The 19417-nt window shown below is 47.0% G+C and overlaps 1 protein-coding gene across 1 annotated transcript in view; it reads left to right on the forward strand.

Annotated features, from left to right (window-relative positions):
- Positions 1-3134: 3134 nt before the first annotated feature.
- Positions 3135-19417, forward strand: part of CRB2 (crumbs cell polarity complex component 2) — a 30592-nt gene continuing 14309 nt past the window's right edge. The window contains exons 1-6 of the mRNA XM_066563196.1: positions 3135-3231; positions 11901-12599; positions 14256-14451; positions 14847-14986; positions 15444-15626; positions 16510-16623. Coding sequence (XP_066419293.1) covers positions 3159-3231; positions 11901-12599; positions 14256-14451; positions 14847-14986; positions 15444-15626; positions 16510-16623 — 1405 coding nt within the window. The 5' untranslated portion in view covers positions 3135-3158. The remainder of the gene's footprint in view (positions 3232-11900; positions 12600-14255; positions 14452-14846; positions 14987-15443; positions 15627-16509; positions 16624-19417) is intronic.

The raw sequence follows: 19417 nt of genomic DNA on the forward strand, positions 1-19417 counted from the left end.
GGACAGTGCCTGTTCAGGGCAGCAGGAAAGAGCCAATTTCCAGTTAGAGATTGGACTCTGGGGAACCCTTGAGCATTACAGCACCAAATTGTATTTAAACATTTCAGTGTACAGAATTGGCCTGTGAGTCTGGAGGCTTGAAATTCCAAAACTTACGGAGTAAAAAATATTCCTGACAGTTTTCAGCAGTGTCAGAAAGCAGTAGAGTGTATGGAAGCAGTCAGATTCGGCACAGTTTTTGAGTGGAATTGGAAGATTTTTTTCTTTATTTACTCAACTTCCCAAGCCTGCAGCCACTGTTAGTATGGACTGCTTAGTGTAATGTTGTGCTTAATGGCCCTTAGAAGATAAAGCTGGGGAAAAAATCATGACTGATGCTGTTGGCTTCCATTGTTCAATTCAGTAAAATGGATTTGTGCCCAGTGGTTCCAGGATGGTGAGGAGGGAAGGTGAGGCTCTGTGGCAGTCACAGCGTGCACGTGACAGGAGAGAGGAATGGCTTTATTTGTACCACTGATATTTGCCGGCCTGTCACACGTCCCCAGTATCCAATCTGCAGTATTAGGATTATTTTAAGCCCTGTGTGAGGAAAGATTGTGAAACTCCTGCGAGTGTACATTGTTCTTTGAGTCAAAAGCAGACTTTTGCTGAGGTACTTTGCTATATGATTCTCTCTGAACTTTTGTACAAAGATGTAGAGGATTGGTTTATGGCAAGTGTACAGAAAGGTATAGAAGAAGTGGGCAGGAAGGTTCTGCTGAGTACCCCAAGCTACTTTCTCCTTTTTCCTCTAATCCAGCTTGCCCACTGCTGCCCCATTTCCATGGCATGCATTTCCGGCTTGCCAAGGTTCCTGCTCCAGGCTGAGAATAGAAGCCTTGCTGTTATGCTGTCCTTAAATCTCCCATAATGAGTGTTACAGCAAGGAAAGCAGCTGTGTCCTTTGGCTCTGGTTTTAATGCTATGTTAAAGAGCAGATTATGGTGACGTTGGATGGCAGCGATGCGGGGGTAGCACAAACCATGACCAGTTTGGGCAAGGCTTTAGCAAGGATGACTAAGGGCTTGGAGCTTATGCTTTAGATAACAAATCCACCCAATTGTGCTCTTTTGGAAATGTAGTCAAGCCTAACAAATCAGGGCCTTAACAGAGTTGCATTAGGGTCCTTTAATTGGACTAAGCTGGTTAATACCCACATTGGCTTTTGTATGCCCAGGGGTGTAGCCCAGGAATGCTTTGCTGTTTATGCTGACAAAATCTCATAAAATTGCAACCATGAACATTGATAAAATTAAATTCTAATGTCCTCACAGGTAGACAATAGATTAAGGTATTTTGATTATTATGAGGAAGTTGGATGCAATTGTTTTCCTCTTCCCTCAGTCTGGCTAATGTGACAGACTCTGCCATGGCTCTGTCCAGGGTTTGGGGTGTGACAGGCCACACAGCACAGCAGGAACAGCAGGGCTGCACAGGACCTCAGCCTCTGTGGGACAACCTCCACAAACCTTTCTGTGTGGGGGGGTTTGTCATACTCGTTCTGTTTCATGAAAGCTGAGCAGGTCCTTCAGGTAGTCCTAGAAGCCATAAATTACCATGGATTAGGTGTGTTTTCCAGGTGTTGTGGAGTGTGGCACTACTGGACTTACAGCAGTGCCTGGCTAAGAACGGTGCTTTGTTGCCATGTTAATTGTGCAATGATTATAGGTATTTGCTGGGATTTGGAAAAGGTGGATTGTTGAGAGCATAATTCACACAGGTGAGGTAAAAATACTCTGAGCAGAAAGATTCTGCACATGTCAGTGTTTGGTTACATCCCCTGACAGCCAAAGCAGAGCCTAAGGAGACAGAAATGAGTTCCAGATGGTTGTGGTAACTGGCAAGAAACTAATACTGAGGTTGATCTTGAGAAAACAGACTGAGGACACCAGAGATGAAAGAGGGGGCAGGGTGGTCCAGATAAGGTTGATAACACATGATATATCATCTTTGGAGCATTCCAAGGCAGGACAGTGAGATGAACCATTTGTTCCTGAACTGCAGAGGCTGGGTGGTGGAAAGGCTCTTGCTGTGGCTGTTCTGCTGCTGCACTGAAGGTAAAACCCCTGCAGTAACTATCCCATTTCCATGCACAAATCCCACCAGCCTCTGCTGCCCTGCAAGGATGCTGGGATCGTGCAGATTACTCACTGTAATTTTGCTCCTGATTTCTTCACGTGCAGCCTGGGTGTGTCTGCACCAATTGCATTGCTATCTTGTGTATTTCTTGCTTGAACTAGGAATTTGTCTGGCATCTTACCTGTGTTCTATTTTTAGTTGTTAGTGAAGGGTGAGGCAGTGTACTTAATTCTCATTACAGTTAGTTTAATCCAATTGTGATGTGGATTTAGAGAGACTTAGTAGGTCTCGGCTGAGTGTGGGCTGTCTTTTTCCAGTTACTGTCATTAAACAATGCACACTGATAACTTTTTCCACTTCTAAAACTGAGCCCATGTGTCTGAAGGTGGTGTGATTTGGTGCCTGTGTTTTGCACCTCTGTTGATCTCTGTAACTGTTCCTCAATTGGGAATAGGGTTCCTGTACATTTTGTGAGTTCACCTGACCTGTGGTATCACCCCACCTTGGTGAGACAGTAGTAAAGATTAATGTGGACTAACTCTGCTTTTTGGGGTAAACAGAGTGCATTTGTCTTATTTCTCTTTGAACAAAGCAGCTTCTCTCAGAAAGCTGAGAGTGAGTGATGCGTTCGATCCTGCTGCGGAGGTGGTCAGTGAGAGCCGATACAGAACTCGGCATCCTCTGAAGAGCCTCGGGCCCGAAGCGGTTCCGAGGCCTGTCCCGGCTGTGGGAACAGCCCAGGTGTGTTGTGGGGTTCCGGAGGGGCAGAGGGAGCCCGGCTACAGCAGCCCGAGGGGCGGGCAGGGCTCGGGCAGGGCTCGGGCAGGGCTCAGTCCGCTCCGCGCGGATCTGATCCAGGCAGGCTTTGCCGGCGCTCCCGGCGCGGCTGCGGGCTCTGTCCGCGGGCTCGGTGCTGCCCTGGGCCCGGCGGCGCGGGCCGAGCCCGCCCCGCACCGTGATGTGGCCACAGGAGGGGCTTGCTGGGCTCCGGCTCCTGCCTCTCCCCGGAGGGCTTTAGGACGGCCACTCTTACACTTGTCATGGAATTAAAGAAAACTACCTCCAGGCCGTACAATGCTGCTCTCCTGCTGCCACTTTTCCTCTTGTTTTGGGGTAAGTTTTTGTCTTCTGTGCCTGATTCTTACCCAGCTACTATGCAGTAACTTTGATCAAATCTGTGACCTGCCCTTATATTGAACAGATTGTCATCTTACAGTTAGATTTGTAGCCCGAAAACTTTTGTCAGGAAGATAAATAGGCATTTCATTCTAGACGTGTTTGTTGTTCCTTCTATTTATTTCTTGTCTCTTTTCATCTTTCTCCCTGTGCACATGTATGTTTGCATTTATTCACAAGAACTAAAAGTAATTAAGTATTCATGTAGTTAAGTATTCGCCTATTATAGCAACCATTTTCTCCATTGGAAAGGTCTGAATATTTTGGTTGTGCCCACACAGAAGAAACACAGACCTTTATTTCCATCCTGTATGCTCAAGAAATCCATCTGAGCACAAGAGGATGGTACCCTGAGGAGTGTAGTGCCAGATCCATCTGGTACAAAATGTGGAGGGAGATCACAGCACAGGAGTGTCTCCACTTAGAAATTTTGAAAAAAGCAGATCCATTCTCAATGTGCAAGAAGCAATGAGGTAACAAAAGAGTTTATGGGGAAATGCTTTGTTTTGTGTTTTTTCCCACACTGAAAACTTATTTAATAGACAAAGAATCTGCTTGAGTACACTGAGATTCTCCAAATCCCCAAGAGTATCTTTGGGTTCCATTGACACCCTTGTTTACAATAGCTTATGTTCCCTGAAAAATAGATATCTCTGTTTCTTCTGGAATAGGTGCCTAGAGATCTGCTGGGCCTAGACATCTGTTTTAGTCATCTAGGGATTATAAGGTCATGTCAGGAACACGTCCAGCCTTTTACTGGAAAGTATGATTGGGATTGAACTGGTCTCCTTATCCTGCCCTCAGCACTGCCAGTTACCTGTAGGACAAGTCAGGTTTGGTTTCCACTGAGGAAGTAAAGTACGATCCAAACATGAAGAAATGGATGTGAAATAGGAGAACATTGAGAAAATACAGTCAGAGCCTTTTCTCTGCTTGTGCCTGCTGGACGTGGCATTTGGCATTTTCTTGCATTCATAGGTGATGTTTATGTAATTTTTGAGATTTGGAGAAAGTTTTCAGCTTTTCCTCTGATTCCCCAACAGTCTCTTTTTTTCCTTCTGAAGCCTCCCAAGATTTCTGTTGCTCTGACCACCTCAGACCATGAATGTGAAAATGAAAATATGTTGTGATTTTGTCTTTTTTTTTTTTCTTTTTTTCCTCTTCCTTGTACCAGTTTCTTTGTCTGGTGTGTTTGCTCCAAGTGCCTGGAATTCCTCTGGCCACAGGGAAGCAGCAGGACTGTCTTTTGTATCTCGTAACCATAGCTACTGGTTTGGAGTGTGAAGCAATTAGGGTGGCTTTGTGCTGGGCAGAGGGGCCATGGAGGATCCCCCGTGTGGCTGCCAGGCCAGGCCAGGCCGGGTTCGTGCTCTTTGCCCACTGACCTTGTGGCTTTTCACTCCTGGAGAAAGCTCTTCTCTGGAGCCCTGGTGTGGGAGAGCTTGGTGCTCTTTTGAGTGCAGGTGATGACTCCTCTTGCTGGAGCCAGCAGAGCTCGAGGGAAGTGCTGGTTTTCAGTCTTTTCACCTACTCCTATTGTACAAGGGGAATTCTGCTAGATTTTAACTGGAGTGAATGGTGCTGTTTAGGTAGCCCTTGCAGGTTTTTAAGGCCATAAAGAAATGTCTTTTCTTGCCCTTAGAAACCATATCACTACTTCTTTTATTTCTAATTGACTGAGTCTAAATATCATTGAAGCAGAGAGTGCCTAAGCTACTTGTTCAAAATTTTTGTGGAAATTCTGAGAATGCAGTTGGCCTGGTGCAATCTGTGCCCAGCAGAGCATCCTGCAGGCAGATCCTCACAATCTGCCCTTGTTTAAAGGAAACCCCGGAGGGGCAACGGTGCAGGCTCTGCCTGTGACTCCCCTTTTACTGCTGCTGCCTGTGAAATGGGAACACAATAGAATAGCTCCCAGCTAATTCCTTGTCTTTAAAAGAGATTCTGGAGGGCAGAAGGAGTGTCTTCTCATTTCTGTTCCCACAGCTCCAGCCATCAGCAGGCACAGGAATTCACATACCTCTGCCTGGAAGATGCTTTGGACGCCTGCTGAGGGAGAGCCTGTGAAAGACAAGCCTTTTTTGCTATCGGCTCTAATGCCAGCTCTTGAGATTAGCTCGGACATAGCTCGGGACAGTTTAAGGCTTACTTCAAACCTGGGGAACAAACAGAACCAATCTTCCCAGCTGTTTTGTCCCTTGTCAGTGTATTTAAATAAGAATTGGAAATGAAAGCCTGTGACTCACTCTGGTGAACTGAATACACAGGAAAGTCCCTGTCCCAGTGTTTGATCTGTGGAAATGGCTGGGAGATCAGAGAATATGTGAAACATGAAGGTCAGCTTGGAGGAGTGTTCATTAAGGGAAAATACTGGGGTGTCCTGAGCGCAGGAGATCAAAGAGTTCCGGTGGCAATATATTCAATGCTGTCATAAACCAGGGATTCACAGCTCCTGTCTTCTTCCCAGTTCTAGAAGCTTGATAATAGGAGTTACACCTTCAAATCTGCAGTAAAACAATGAGCAGATAGATAATGAACACAAGCTAGCTGGCTTCTTGTTCTGTGGTAAGAATGAGTTCAATTCCCTGAAGTGGTATTTAACTGATGCTGTTAATGCCCTGGGCCATGATGTTGGCACTGCTGGGCCCCGTGGATTGGTGCCCACTGTTTGGCACCTTTTAGTGATTCACTGGGCAAGCTGGGGGGCAGAGAGCCAGCAATCACCATCCTCCTTCTTTGAGGGGATAAATATTCTGCATATTTCACAAGAAGAGCCTGAGCCACACTTGTGGTGCCTGAATGAATGAAAGTCTAGGTCTAGGCCTTTGTAAATTCTATATAAATATTTTACACCAGTAGACTGTGTGCATATATCTGGCATTAAAAGTTCTGTCACACCAAAATCCTCATGTACAAATGTGATGTGGAATTTGTTGGTCTCAGGTAACAATGAGAAACAATGTCAGAAGCAGCCTGAGAAGTGATGGGCACACCATATCTGGGTAAAACTGTAATCTGGCCTGTGTGCAGGGACGTGAGGAGATGCCTTGAAGTTGGTATCCAAGGTGGTATTTGGCTGAGACACTGGGCTTGTGTGTTTAACCTACCAAAACTCTCCAAGAGCCATCAAAGTCATGAATAGTGAGGCTCTTTTTAAAACTGACTTTTCCAAAAGGCACTCTTGGCATTGCTGGGATCCCTGGCATTTTGTCAGGCCATTTATTCAGTATTGTCTTAGAAGTCCTGCCTGCTGATTGCCAGCACTACTTTTGGATTAGCTAATCTTTATTTTCAGGGTTTGTGGTTTTTGGTCATAGTGCCATGTCCTGCTTCACATAAATTATCAGATCTGATAAGATGATAACCTGACACAGTAACAATAATGTTTAGTTTCAACCAGCAGATACATCTCAGAATCCTTTCTGCCATTTGAAAAATGGGGAGGAAGCTCTTGACTCTGGGCCCCTGGAGCCACCTGAAGATGCCTTGTACCCTGAGCAGGTACATGGAAGGTGCTTCCTGAAGAAGAATTTGTTTTTATCCTGCCATTCTCTTCCATAGCTATCCTTCCAAAGTGAGCAGGGGTGGGCAAGAGAGAGGGTGGATATGAAAGTCCCTTCTCAAGCCTGTCCATTTCCCTTTCTGGTTGTGTGGATCCTGGGAACAGGCCAAAGTGTGTCCCCTTTCACTAATCCTTTACACTGACCAGGATAGGGAAAGATCAGCAGAGGTCAGCAGGGATTTACTAATATAAGCACATGCCTTCTGTTGTCATGGAGACCTAACTCTCCATTCCTTTCTTCAGAGTTTATTTTGTAGTTGTGTTGCTCTGGGTTCCTCCTGGTGGAAGGGGTCCCTTTCTACCCTGGGCCTCAGGATCATTCTCCAGTGGGAGGTTTGCTGGGATGAGCAGCAGGAGCACAGCCTGACTGGTGAGAATTGCCCCAGGCTGGGCTTTGCCCAGTCTTGCTTTTGGAAATGGGATATCCCTCAAGCTCTGTGGTTGTTGTGGTGCTGCTGGGACCTGTGGTGCTCTGGGAATCCTGCTCTTCTCACCTCTTGGTTGTAAAGTGGGGTGTTTCAGTTGCTGTAGTGAGTAGGACAGGTGAAAAACATCTGAAGGAAGCTTCTTTCCACTTGAGGTGGATCTGGCTTGTCCAAGCTCATATTGAGCTTTTGCTAGGCTAGGAAATAACATCCTGGCAGCCTGACTCTTGTGGGAGCTGTGTCTGTGCTTGTGACCATTTTGCACAAGCTGTGCACAGGTGATGGTACATTTCCTTTTTTACCCAGTGCAGGCCATGTGCATGGACAGGGCTCAGGGATGGGCATTTCCAGCAGGTACCACTGCCCCTGCTCAAAGTTTTTCCTGTCCTTCAGTACAAAGGAAACTGTGAGCTGAGCACCCCAGTGCTCCCTCTTCCCTGCTAGAATTTGAAGAGCTCAGTAAGACACCTTTAAGGTAGTTATCAGTGCAGCACTGAGCAGCTTCCACAAGGTCAGGGGTGTCTGTAGATTGACAGCATCCATCCTCTATCAGTTACCCAAGACAAATCCCCAAAAGAGAAGCCAGTGAGTAATGTTAAAGCAGCATCTCCAATCACAGAGGTCATTGCCTAACTTCTCATTAATTTCTGATTTTTTGTGGTCAAAAAACTTTGCAACTTTGACAAAATCACATAGTTCAGGTATAAAGTATAAGATTATTAAAGTCAATTACTAAACCAGAGCCTGGTAATGCAGCTTGTTTGCCTTAAAGTGTTACAAAAGGTCACAAACCTCAGCGTTTGGGGAAAATCTTTGTCAGCTACCTTTAAAGTGTAAAACCAGCCCTGTCCTGACAGAGCTCAATGAATGCTTTATATGGGACTCTGGTAGCCTTTGAAGTTCCTCCTAATCCACCCCTAAATGCCTGGAACTGTTCTTCAAAGGAGCTGTGGTCTCCTCCAGTTTCAATTCAGCATAGGCTTGCAGGATGGTATCATTATAATACACTTCTGGGGTTTTTTCCCTTACAAATATCACTAATTTGTTTTTTTCTTGTGAAACGTAAAGGAAAACTTCTGAATGTCATTGTTAATCCAGCAACAACTACTTTGATGAAAAACTATAAACTCTTGTCATTCAGTGATTTCCTTGACCTGATTTCCATGGTTGTTACATTGTGCAGCAGGAAAAGCTAATTTATTCATTTTTCTTATTAGTGTTTGGAGCATATTCATGTGCTATTCACATTCATATATTAATCTATTCCAAAACTGAGAGCAGTAAGTGTATGCCCTAGGACTGATGGTTGAAAAGAATAAAAGCATCAGATGTGCTCTTTGTCGAGGCAGATGTTCAGCACTGCCATGGAAGGAGCGTTAGGGTTAGCATACATTCACACAGGCCACGTTCTGTCCTTGGGAAATATTCCACATTAGTACAGCCATGCTGGATACAGGGACTGTGTGATACAGTTTGGGGTTCGTGTGCCTGAAGCCTCCACTGAGTCAGTCAAACGCGTGAGGCATTTTCTGCCAGCTGCAGTTCACAGAATAATTTGCAGTTATTTAGATATAAATAACTGCAAATTATTCTTATTATTATAAGAAGTTGCATTTCTTGTGATACTGCATTGTCCTCAGCCTGCTCCATGCATGCCCTGTGAGCAGCACTGTGTTACTTCAGGATATCTGTTCCAGAAAAGGAGGATTTTCCTCCAAACTGCTGTCCTGCTGAAGTACATATACTAACCATGTATTAATAGAGTGCTATTGTTCATGGTCACAGTGAGTTTTGAGCAGACCAGAGTTCTCCCTGTTCCTTCACTGCTGTCTTTGGTAGCCAGGAAAGCCTTTGCACTTATTAGGGAAGCTTTGTGTTGTCTGTGGTTGAGCTATATGATGGACCAAACCAGAAAAGGTACAAAAAGGTGTGTCTGTTGTGAAAGAACTTTGGGAAAGGCAGGAAATAGCAAAGGGCTTTGATGTTTAGCTTTATTTGCAAAGAAGCATTTTGCCTGTGTTCTTCTCATGGAAGCAGAAAGCCACACATGAGCCTTGGCAGTGACTCAGCCTGGCTATGCCAGCAGTGCCTGGGGATTCTGTGGAATTGGGGATTTCTTTGCAGATGGAGTGTGCTGCAGCTCCTTCCCAACATGCACCAGACTCCTTTTTTGTCCCAAACTGCGCTCCTGGCCTCTGGAAAGTGCAGGCAGGGGCCGGTTACTCATTAAGCCTACAAAGGCTCATATCTCCTGCCTAGTAAAGCTCTTTTGCAAATAGTTTCCTGGGCTTCCACTCTAATTGCCACAGAGATTCCAGGCAGATTCCGTCATCCTTGTTTTCTGCCTGACTGGGAATCTGAGAATAAAAGGGTTGATGGCAGAATAATGGGATTGCTGGACAGTGCAGGGCTCAGCAGCTCTCCCCAGCATCACATGAGAGGGGAAGGGAGGGGTGGGCCATGGAGATGATGCTGGGAAGAGAAAGGGCTGCCTAAATCCCTGAGTACCCTCCCTCCCCCTGCAGCACTGCCTCTTAAAAGAAGACTTAGAAACACCACAGACTTTGGTGGGAGGAATTCGGGGGAGGTCAGGGCAGGGGCAGGCTTTTGTAAACCAAAGTCTCCTATAAATCCCTTTCAGGCCCTGAAGTCGGTGCCTCCACCTTCAGGTACAAAGAGCCTGAGGAGCTGATGGGGCAGAGTTGATAGAGCACCAGTGACACAGATTAACTACCAGGGTGGGTAAGGAGCACCAGAGCAAGGCAAACGTGCCCAAAACTGGGCCAGGATGATGCTGGCACCAGTGAGAGGGCAGCTGGGGAGTGATGCTGAGGTGTGTGACCCTGGTCAGTCCTTAGCATGGAGCATGGCAGGGTAGAGCAGCATTCCTCATGGAGCAGGGGGGGCTGAGGGAGCTGCAGGGGTTTGGGATCCTGCCCTCTCTCCACCTGCAGCTTTGTGGGGTTTGCAGAGACTGTCACCACCTGGGCCACGGCTGCATAGAGAGGACAGCAGAAAGGGTGAAGAGCTGCTTGCCCAAAGGCTTCCAGTGGTGGCTTGGCTCCCAGCACCAGGGAAGTCTGGATTGTCTCACCAGTAGCAATTGCTCAGGAGCATTTGCTCCTTCATGAACTTTATCTCTGCTTTGAGACCATTTTTCAGAGACATTTTCCAAACATCTGCTATATAGTTGTTTGCAGAGTTACTTCCAAGTTTGGATGTTTTATAACCCTCATACAGGAATCAGGCTGGGATATCTCTACCACACAGCTTCTCACTTATTTATCTTGGAGTTGAGCAGAATGAAAAGCTCTGATCTCGGAAGGCCACAGTGGGATGAGGTGCTAATGACTGCTGCCTTTGTGGAAGGCAAAGTTCTCTATTTCCACTGCCTTTGTCCCTTGATTTAATTTTTGGTTGGTTTATGTCTTTTGGAAAGTGCTTAATTGTGGCATTGAATCCAGGACATATATCCTAATTCTAACATAAAGGCCACTATCTCCTGTCCCCTGGGCTGTCCTGCCCTTTGGCCAATCTGCCCCTTGTTTTACAGAGTAAATTTAAAATTTCTTTTGGAAAAGAAATGAGGATTCTTCCTTTTGTTCCATTCTGCTCCATTTGAAATATCTATGTTGAACTTTTTTTTTTTTTTAATATCATGTATCCTACTTAATCTCATTTATATGAACTAAGTTTGCAGTTCAGTGGGCACGTCCCATCACATTTCCGATGGTGGAGTTGCTTAATGGGGCAAGAGCCTTTTAAACATTGCCTTTGAGGGGACAGCAAGGCACTGTGGCTCAGTGTGAATTAACTGATCCCATCCATGCTCCCAGGTTTAGGGGAATCTGGTCTCAGCATTAGTTCCTGGTTATCTGGTTGTTGGACTGGTGTTCTGGCTCAGCAGGTACTGATCCAAAGTGCCATCAGCACGGTGATCTCAGCAGTCTCTGCTCTTCCTTGCTAAAAATGTCCTGCTGTGTAAATTTACATGTCTGACAGGAGGAGAGGGTGAGGGTCAGTGGGTATCAACCTGAGCTGCCTGATGTAATCAGAGGCTCTGTGAAATGTGCCCGTTTGGAGTTTGCCTTGGGTTATTTATGGGAGCATCTTCAAATCACTTCTGGGTTAGATGAGAAAAAATTGTATCCCCAGAAGGAGCAGCTGGGACATTCAGAGCTGCAGCCAATACCTGAACTCGTCCTGCCTCTCTGGATTTCCAGGCACAAATGCTGTGCCCTGCCAGTGAAAGGGGTCATGGAATTTTACACTAAGTTAATCTTGTGAATGGATTTAAGGTGATATGTGTCACTGCTCTCAAAGTGACTCATGGATGAATAAGCACAAGTAAAATAGTTGGTTTGTGAGTGTCTCCTAAAAAAATCAGGTGATTGGTTACCCAAATTGGCAAGAGATTCTTGATTGCCACCAAATTAAGGGCTGTTGTCTTCTTTATAGTAAATGTTTGATTCTCCAGTATCATCCTCATCTCCTGGCTAGTGCAGCCCTGTGGAGTGTGGAATTTAGGTGGGCAGTCTCCGAGCTGTATGCGGGGATTGGCAAACTTTTTTCTTTAGAGCTACAAACACTGACTAACACAAAGTCTCTTTTCTCATCAGGAACTTCATACTCTGAAAATGACAGCGGCTGTTCCTCGTCCCCATGTGAGAACGGGGGCAGCTGTAAGGATTTGGCAGTGGGTTACCAGTGCACGTGCCCCGTGGAGCCGGTAGCCTACATGGGCATGAACTGTGAACTCCTGTACGACGCTTGCATTGAACATGGCTGTCCTGCCCACATGACGTGCAGCCGGAGTCCGGGGCTGCTGGAATATGAGTGCGTGTGCCCAGCTGGCCCTGCAGGTGCTGCCTGCGCCAGTGTTGATGGGTGCGAGAGCAGCCCTTGCACAGACCCTCGGCTGGAATGTGTGGATAGCCCAGCTGGATACTCCTGTAGATGCCGGCCGGGCCCCGCTGGAGGAGGCTGCCAGGCAGAAAGCTCCGTGTGCTCCAGCCACCCCTGCCTGAACAACGGCACGTGTGTGGCGGCTCCGGGCGGCTACCGCTGCCTCTGCCGGCCCGGCTTCAGCGGGGCCACCTGCGGGGACGACATCGACGAGTGCGCCTCGGGGCCGTGCCGGAACGGGGCCATCTGCAGGGACAGCGCGGGCGAGTACAGCTGCTTCTGTGTGCCCGGCTTCCAGGGCTCCCACTGCGAGATCGACATCGACGAGTGCGCGTCCCGGCCCTGCCGCAACCACGGCACCTGCCTCAACCACATGGACCGCTACGAGTGCCAGTGCGCGCCCGGCTATGCAGGTACGGCCCGCCCTGCCCGCGGGGCTCGGCACCTGCCTCGCTGCCTCGCCGGGGCTCCGCATTCCCGCAGCGGCTGGGGGTGGCAGGGAGCCATGCTGTAGGGCTGAATTCCATGTGTGGTGTAGGTGTGGAGAGACGGGGATCCAGGAGTGGACTGTCTGAGACTGGACACCGGTATAGGCACAAGGTAGCTGTGATTAGTTCTCAGCATAAAATTAAGGGAGATTACATAAGAAGATATTTATCATCAGGAGAGGGATACTTAAGTGTTTCCAGGTATAACTTAGCTCTGCTGACCTGGCCTGTAGTTCTTTGTCCTGTCCAGCAGGATTTTTCCAAGGCAAGTACTTGTCTTGTGGAAAAAAGTGTCTTTTAGCTGGAGCTTTCATGCCTGGCGAATGTTTATTTGGCAAATGATTTAAGTGTTTCTCTTTTGTGCATCTGTGCTAACGGTGACTCAGAGAGGAATCCACACCTGTGAGGGAGGCAGTGGGGGCCTGTCCTTCCCCCAGCCCTGCTTATCGGAGTGGAATGGGGTGGAATGTGTCCATGTCTGCCTGGTACCACCTCGCACATGAACTTTCTCAGCCTTCCTCCTGTTCACAGAGGGAAGTGTTTAAGGAGTTGAGTTGCTGTGAAGGAATGCTGCTGATTACCACTGGAATGAGGAGAAGTTACAACATTAGGAATGTAGTCCCTGATGCTGACTCACTCTCTGATAAAAACGAAGAGAGATGAAGGAGAAACGAGACAGATTTTTTTTATGTGGGCCCTATGGTTACTGGTGATTTTGAGTATCAAGCATAATTCTGTCTTTGCAAATCAGTTTCTTTTTTTATCTTTATGCTGAATCCTCAATTCAGGATTGTGGGATTCCCTGCCAAGGGAGCGATAAAGTGACCCAGGCAGCTGGAGGAGTTTGTTGTGCTTCAAGTTATTCTGATGTCAATCATGAGGCTTAGCCTTGGGATTTAGTTCTTCATCCAGAGGTTTGAGCACCATTGGCTGGCAAGGCCAGGTTGTTTCCTGGTGCTTGCAGCTGGAATTTGGGTGAAGGAAGTTTTGTGTGGGTATTGAGGGGTTTGAACCAGATTAGGGGGCCCACATTCCGCCAGGATTAGGATGGCCATGCCCTCTCTGTGGGGAGCCTTTGCCAAGGAGGGCAGATTAGATGGATTGATAGGTGCCATTGTAATGAGTGAGGTTTGGAGGTGATGCCAGGCCACAGGCAGCTCAGAGAGGTGCAGTATAGATAAGATAATTGCATAGAAATTTTCATGAGGTCTTGTTCTGTCAGGGAGATTGGGATTTTGTACCAAACAGGTGTTACTTGCTGTAACCAGTAGTGGAGCTAACATTGTATTTTTAATAGCATTTCCCAATAAAATTACTTCCTAACATCAGGTATCACTGTACCCAGTGCTTTGCACTACTTTAGTGCTTTTTTCCTGGGTATCACAAAGCAAGATACAAACAATTGAAATAAATGGAATTTATTTTCAGAGAAGCAGGTAGAGATCACTCTGGTAGCCAGCTGGGGTTGCTAACTGATGATAGAACAAGATAACTCTTGTGATTTCATCTCCGAATTCCAGGCAGCACATATACACTTCTGTGGATTCGTAACACAGATATTTTTCTGTTTTTTTAACAAAGGTGTGAACTGTGATACTGAAATAGATGAATGTGCTTCAGACCCTTGCCAGAATGGGGCCCTGTGCAATGATCATGTTGGGTTCTACACCTGCACCTGTGCACCAGGTTATGAAGGAACCCAGTGCGAGGTGGACATCAATGAATGTGAGAGCCAGCCATGCCAGAGCAATGGGACATGCCATGACCTCATTGACAGGTGAGAAACCAGTGCTGGGGGCAGTTAGACACCAGGACTGATCTAAAGGTCTCCTCAGTGCAGCCTGTGAAAATCGGAGTAGAAAGCTGTGGGGGGAATTGGATTTAGTGTTTTGTACATTGAGTGGCAGTAACAATGATTTGTGGCAATAAGGGAGAAGCCCCTCCCAGCAGCAGAACTCCAGGGGTGCTTAAAGGAAGGGAGGAACAAACACAGAGAAATGGTTTGCAGAGCATGAACAGCACAGGCCGTGCTGAGAACATACCTGTGGGTCTGAATTTACCTTTCCAGGGGTAAGGTGTGAGCACTGACAGCTGAGCTCTTTGCCCATTCCTCACCTGGGGCTCTGCTGTCCAAGGCTGAGCTGATGCCTTGCTCTGTTTGGTGCCCCACAGCTACCGTTGTGACTGCAGTGACACCGGCTTCGAGGGGACCCACTGCGAGCGGGACATCCTGGAGTGTGCCTCTGACCCCTGCCACAACAGTGCCACGTGCCTGGAGGGAATCAAGGGCTACAGCTGTGCCTGCTGGCCAGGTGGGCTGGGGCCTCTCTGCCCGTGTGGTGGTGTGGGCACACGGCCATGGACAGCACGTGCTTGATTGCTGTGTTGGAGAAGTAGAGAATTAATGACCATACTGCATGGCCCCTTGTGAGTTTTCATTGTCTGGAACAGTGATGCTGCACTGCTGCCCTTTACAGGTCATCCCAAAATCCAGCTGACCTGCAAAAATCACCCTAATTCCCAACCATAAAGTTTTCTTTCTGTTTTCTGACATTTTCCATCATGAGTTCCTCTATCATGAGGTGATGCTTTCCTGTAAATTGATGATTTTGGTTCCTGTATTTGACATAGTGAAGAAATGAAAGGGCCCAGGAACTGTCTGCTAGATGAGATTTGGGGCTCATATTCCCTCCTTTGAGTGAGGCACAGCACTTGGGAGCTGAGCTGCAGTGAAGTTGTGCAGATGCTGACAGCAGTGTCTCGTGGCAGGTTACACTGGGCAGCACTGTGAGGAGGATGTGGATGAGTGTGTGACAGAGCCCTGTCACAACGGTGGCCTGTGCCTGGAGCGCTCCAACCCAGCCCACTACGGGACACAGCCCCACTTCCCCAGCAACTTCAGCTACAGCCAGGCAGCTGGGTTCCTGTGCCAGTGCCAGCCAGGCTTTACAGGTGAGCTGCACAGCAAGTGTTCATCCTGTCTGCACGGGGAGGGGCTGCTGTTTGAGGGGATGGGCAATGTTATCTCTGCAACAGAAATATCTTAAGGACTGGTACTTCAGAGGGGCTGGCAGCCTGATGCATCAGGAATGGGCTTCTGCTCCCATTACAGACAGCTGAATGTCATGCCCTGTCCAAGACTGTCTCCGGGCTGAGGCAGCAGCCTGTGCACGTCCCCATGCTGCCATGAATGCCCTCTGGCTATGCAGGTGCCAGGGTGCTTTCCCTTTGTCAGTCTCTCTTGCATATGGCAGGATTCTTCCCTAGGGGTATCTCTGAAATTCCTCATCAGAGGAAGCTAACTCCTGGAGTCACAGATTACTATTCTAGGTGTTTTCTTGGTGAGACGACTCTCGAGGCAGCAACTGTATAATCAAAATAGGACAAGAGGAGCTTCTTGGTATGGAGCTCTTGGAACTAGAAGCTCTGTGGATGTTCCACTGAAATATCACCCTTTCCATGCATTGGAGATATGTGGAAAAGGCTGAATTTAACAGCTAAGGAAATTCCCTAGTGGGAAGGCATAAACAATAATACTTTATTATTTCATGAGAGAAATATGAGTGCTTGGTCCACTGTTGCACAGATGGGAAGGTTCAGAAGTGCTGATCCTGCCAGTGTTTGAGACTGGAAAATCATTTCATACTTCATTTTTCCCCATTATTCCATGCTGGTGTTTGTGTGCCAGTGCCTGCAGAGACATGCTAGACTTCAAGGAATTCTTTTCCATTTTTAGGTGAAAGAAAAGAAGTGCAAAACTTAAGACTGCAGTTGTCATTTTTGTTTCAGTGCTGCACAAGTGCACTTCCGAGGCGTGTTTGTGTTTCACTTTCAGGGGACACCTGCTTCACCAACATTGATGAGTGTGAGTCCCAGCCCTGCCAGAACGGAGGGCTCTGCCAGGACCTGGTGAATGGCTTCCTCTGTCACTGCCCACCTGGTTATTCAGGTAACCTGGGGAAGGGGTGCCTGGGATCAGAGCCTCCTGCTTGGCTAATGCTGGACTGCTGCACTGCTGCCTGGCTGCAGCATTCCAGGGTGGGAGGGCAGGACTGAGTGGTGTGGTGTGTGCAGCAGGATGTCTGCAGTTCAGGGCTCAAAGCTGGGTCGGTGTAGGCAAGAAAGGTGATAGGCCATGAACTAGGTTTGGAGACATAAGATCAACTGCATAGAGTACCCAGGGCATCTGTATCCCGGAGTGAGAGTTACCTGGGAGAACTGTGGGGGTTTCTATCATGCAGGAAATAAATAGAAAACCAGCCTTTAAATAAAAGAAGGGATGTTTAACGTCCTAAGTGTCACCGATTGTACTGGCTGTAACAGATTACAGCACATAAGCATCTGTAAAGCATCTCCATTCACTAACACCCTGGGATGATAAGAGCCAGCCATCTTTGGCTGAAAGCAGTGATCTGCTATGTTAGGAGGTCAAAAGGTCTTTGTGATGTGAGCAAAGGAAGCCCTCTCTGTTTACAGGGGAATGAGGAGTCTGGATTCTTCCCCACATGCCCTGCCTGACCCTAAGGGTTCGGTTTGTTGGTTGAGAATCTGTGAGATGGTGAATGTTAGCCCTGTTGGGAAGGTCCTCTGCCAGCTGGTACTAAACCTCATCTTTCTTTAAAATATTCATTGTCAGTCTTCTTCATCTTTAAATTTCACGTGTGTTGGGCGATTTAACAGCAGAGTAGTTTATAAGAAATGCGATCCCAGCACAGTCCTGGATTTCTGGATTTTAGACGAGGGTAACTTCTCCACAGTGGTACCAGGCTGCCATCTCGTGGGAAAAAGAAACACTTGAAGCCAGAAGAGAACCTTGTCCCTTAAGTTGCAACAGCAGGTAACAACATTCCCGAGGCCTCTCAGGCCTTTATGGCATGGGAAAATTTTCTGTTTTCCTTCTGTGGTTGCAGTGGTTGAGCTGTGTTGGTTTAATTCTGCCCAGCTCTTTCCTGGGAAGACCTATTACTTTCATTCCCAGAATGTAAAATCAGCTTCCAGTTAACACCTTCTGTAACTGGGCTGAATTATTTGTGGGGTTTTCTGACCTATCTCATTTGCTAATTTAGGCCAGATCAAGAAAAATTTGCTTTTGTAGATGAGGCCTTTGAAAATGAGCTTTTATCTAAGCTCGTTATCGCTGCTTTCTGGGGCAGTTAAAATGCTGTACTCTGAACTGAGATCTTGTCCAAAGAGATGGTTTCAAGTTTATCCTTCTTGTCAGAATTCCCACTCACATCTGTGCCGTTCTCTTTTCCTCCTGCAGTGCCCCAGCACCCACACAGAGCTCAGAATTTCATTGTACTTTGCCAAACTGCAGATCTGTTTAATCCTTTCCAATTCTTAGCGTGCTCATGGGCAGAAAAGCTGACAGAAACATGGGCTGATGGGCAAAGGAGTGCTAGAGTTCATTCTGTTGCATCAAATTTGGGTTCATTAGTACTTGAAGGGGATTAGAAGCAGGTTGCTCTTCTGGATATGACTTTTGGTAAAGGACTTTGTCTCAGCTGAGGTAGTTCTGACACATCAACCCAGCAAAAGGCTGGGAGCAGTCTGTGAGATCACTGAGTGCGTGTGGAGGAGTGAAGCTGACAGGGAAATAATAGCAATTAATCTCCCCTCCTTTGTCAATTAATCCCAGTACAGTCATGCTGGGTAAACAGCTTATTACTTCATATTAGGATCACAGAACAACTTTGTGAAGCTTCCCATAATGTTTCTCTTCAAAACCCATTTCTGTGGCAGCTTAGATCTGCCATGAACTTGGGTTTAAGCTGCCTCCACTGATTAAAGTGAACTTGCTACTCTGATGAAGAATGCTTTCTTGGGGCGGCAGGGGTTCCTTCTGTGTGTTTGCTTCTTCAGTCTGAGGAATTTGGGGAGTGTTGGGATAACAGTGCAAGTCAGGAGAAATTCCTTCTTTGCAAATTAACTGCTTCAGTGCTCTCTCAGTGTAGTGCAGGCAGATGAACCTTCCCTTTGAAATGTAGCTGTTGCAAAAGTGGTGCCTGATTCCTGAGAGAACAACGTAACAGGTCTTGAAGAGTCTGTTCAGCACATGGTTTGTGCTTTAGCAGAGGATATAGGTACCCTGAGAGGATACAAGAAGTACAAATCAAAAGATTGCATGGGTACTAAATGAGGTGCGAAGGAGAGGGAATCTTGCATGCTCTTGGAAATGATGGCAACTGTGGTCAAGAGACAAAGCATATTAGGAAAAGTCTGTCTTTTAGGGGAAAAGAAATCCAACAAAATGAATTCTGAATTAATTTTTTTCAGAAATGGTTTCAGTCCATCAGGTATTTATTAGGCAATAGGTTAGGCCAGGACGAGAAAAAGACAGGTACCTCCATTTGACATGGACACTGACTTTTAACCTGCAAAAATGTTATCACTGAAGTTTAGATCATTCATCCTTTAAAAACTTTAAATATCCTAAGTGCCCCCACTGGAGCTAAAGCTGTGCTCAGGCAGAAGAGGAAGTGTCCTGCAGCTGGCACTGTGGCACTGGGCAGCCCCTGCCATCGCAGCCATCCAGCCCCAGGCACTGGCACCTTGTGATCATGGGAACATTCTGAGCTCTTCTGCACATGGCTGAGGAACACTTCTACTTTCATGAGAAATCAGAAGGTGATGCGGTGTGAATGTGTCCCAGTATAATTGGAGAGCTTATTGACCATCTCACTTTGTTCAGCCATAATGTCTTTGTCTCCTTAAAGAAGTAGAAACCTTCTGTGCAGCAGCTA

This window comes from Molothrus aeneus, chromosome 19 (assembly GCF_037042795.1).
Source record: "Molothrus aeneus isolate 106 chromosome 19, BPBGC_Maene_1.0, whole genome shotgun sequence".
In the NCBI taxonomy this organism is placed as follows: domain Eukaryota; kingdom Metazoa; phylum Chordata; class Aves; order Passeriformes; family Icteridae; genus Molothrus; species Molothrus aeneus.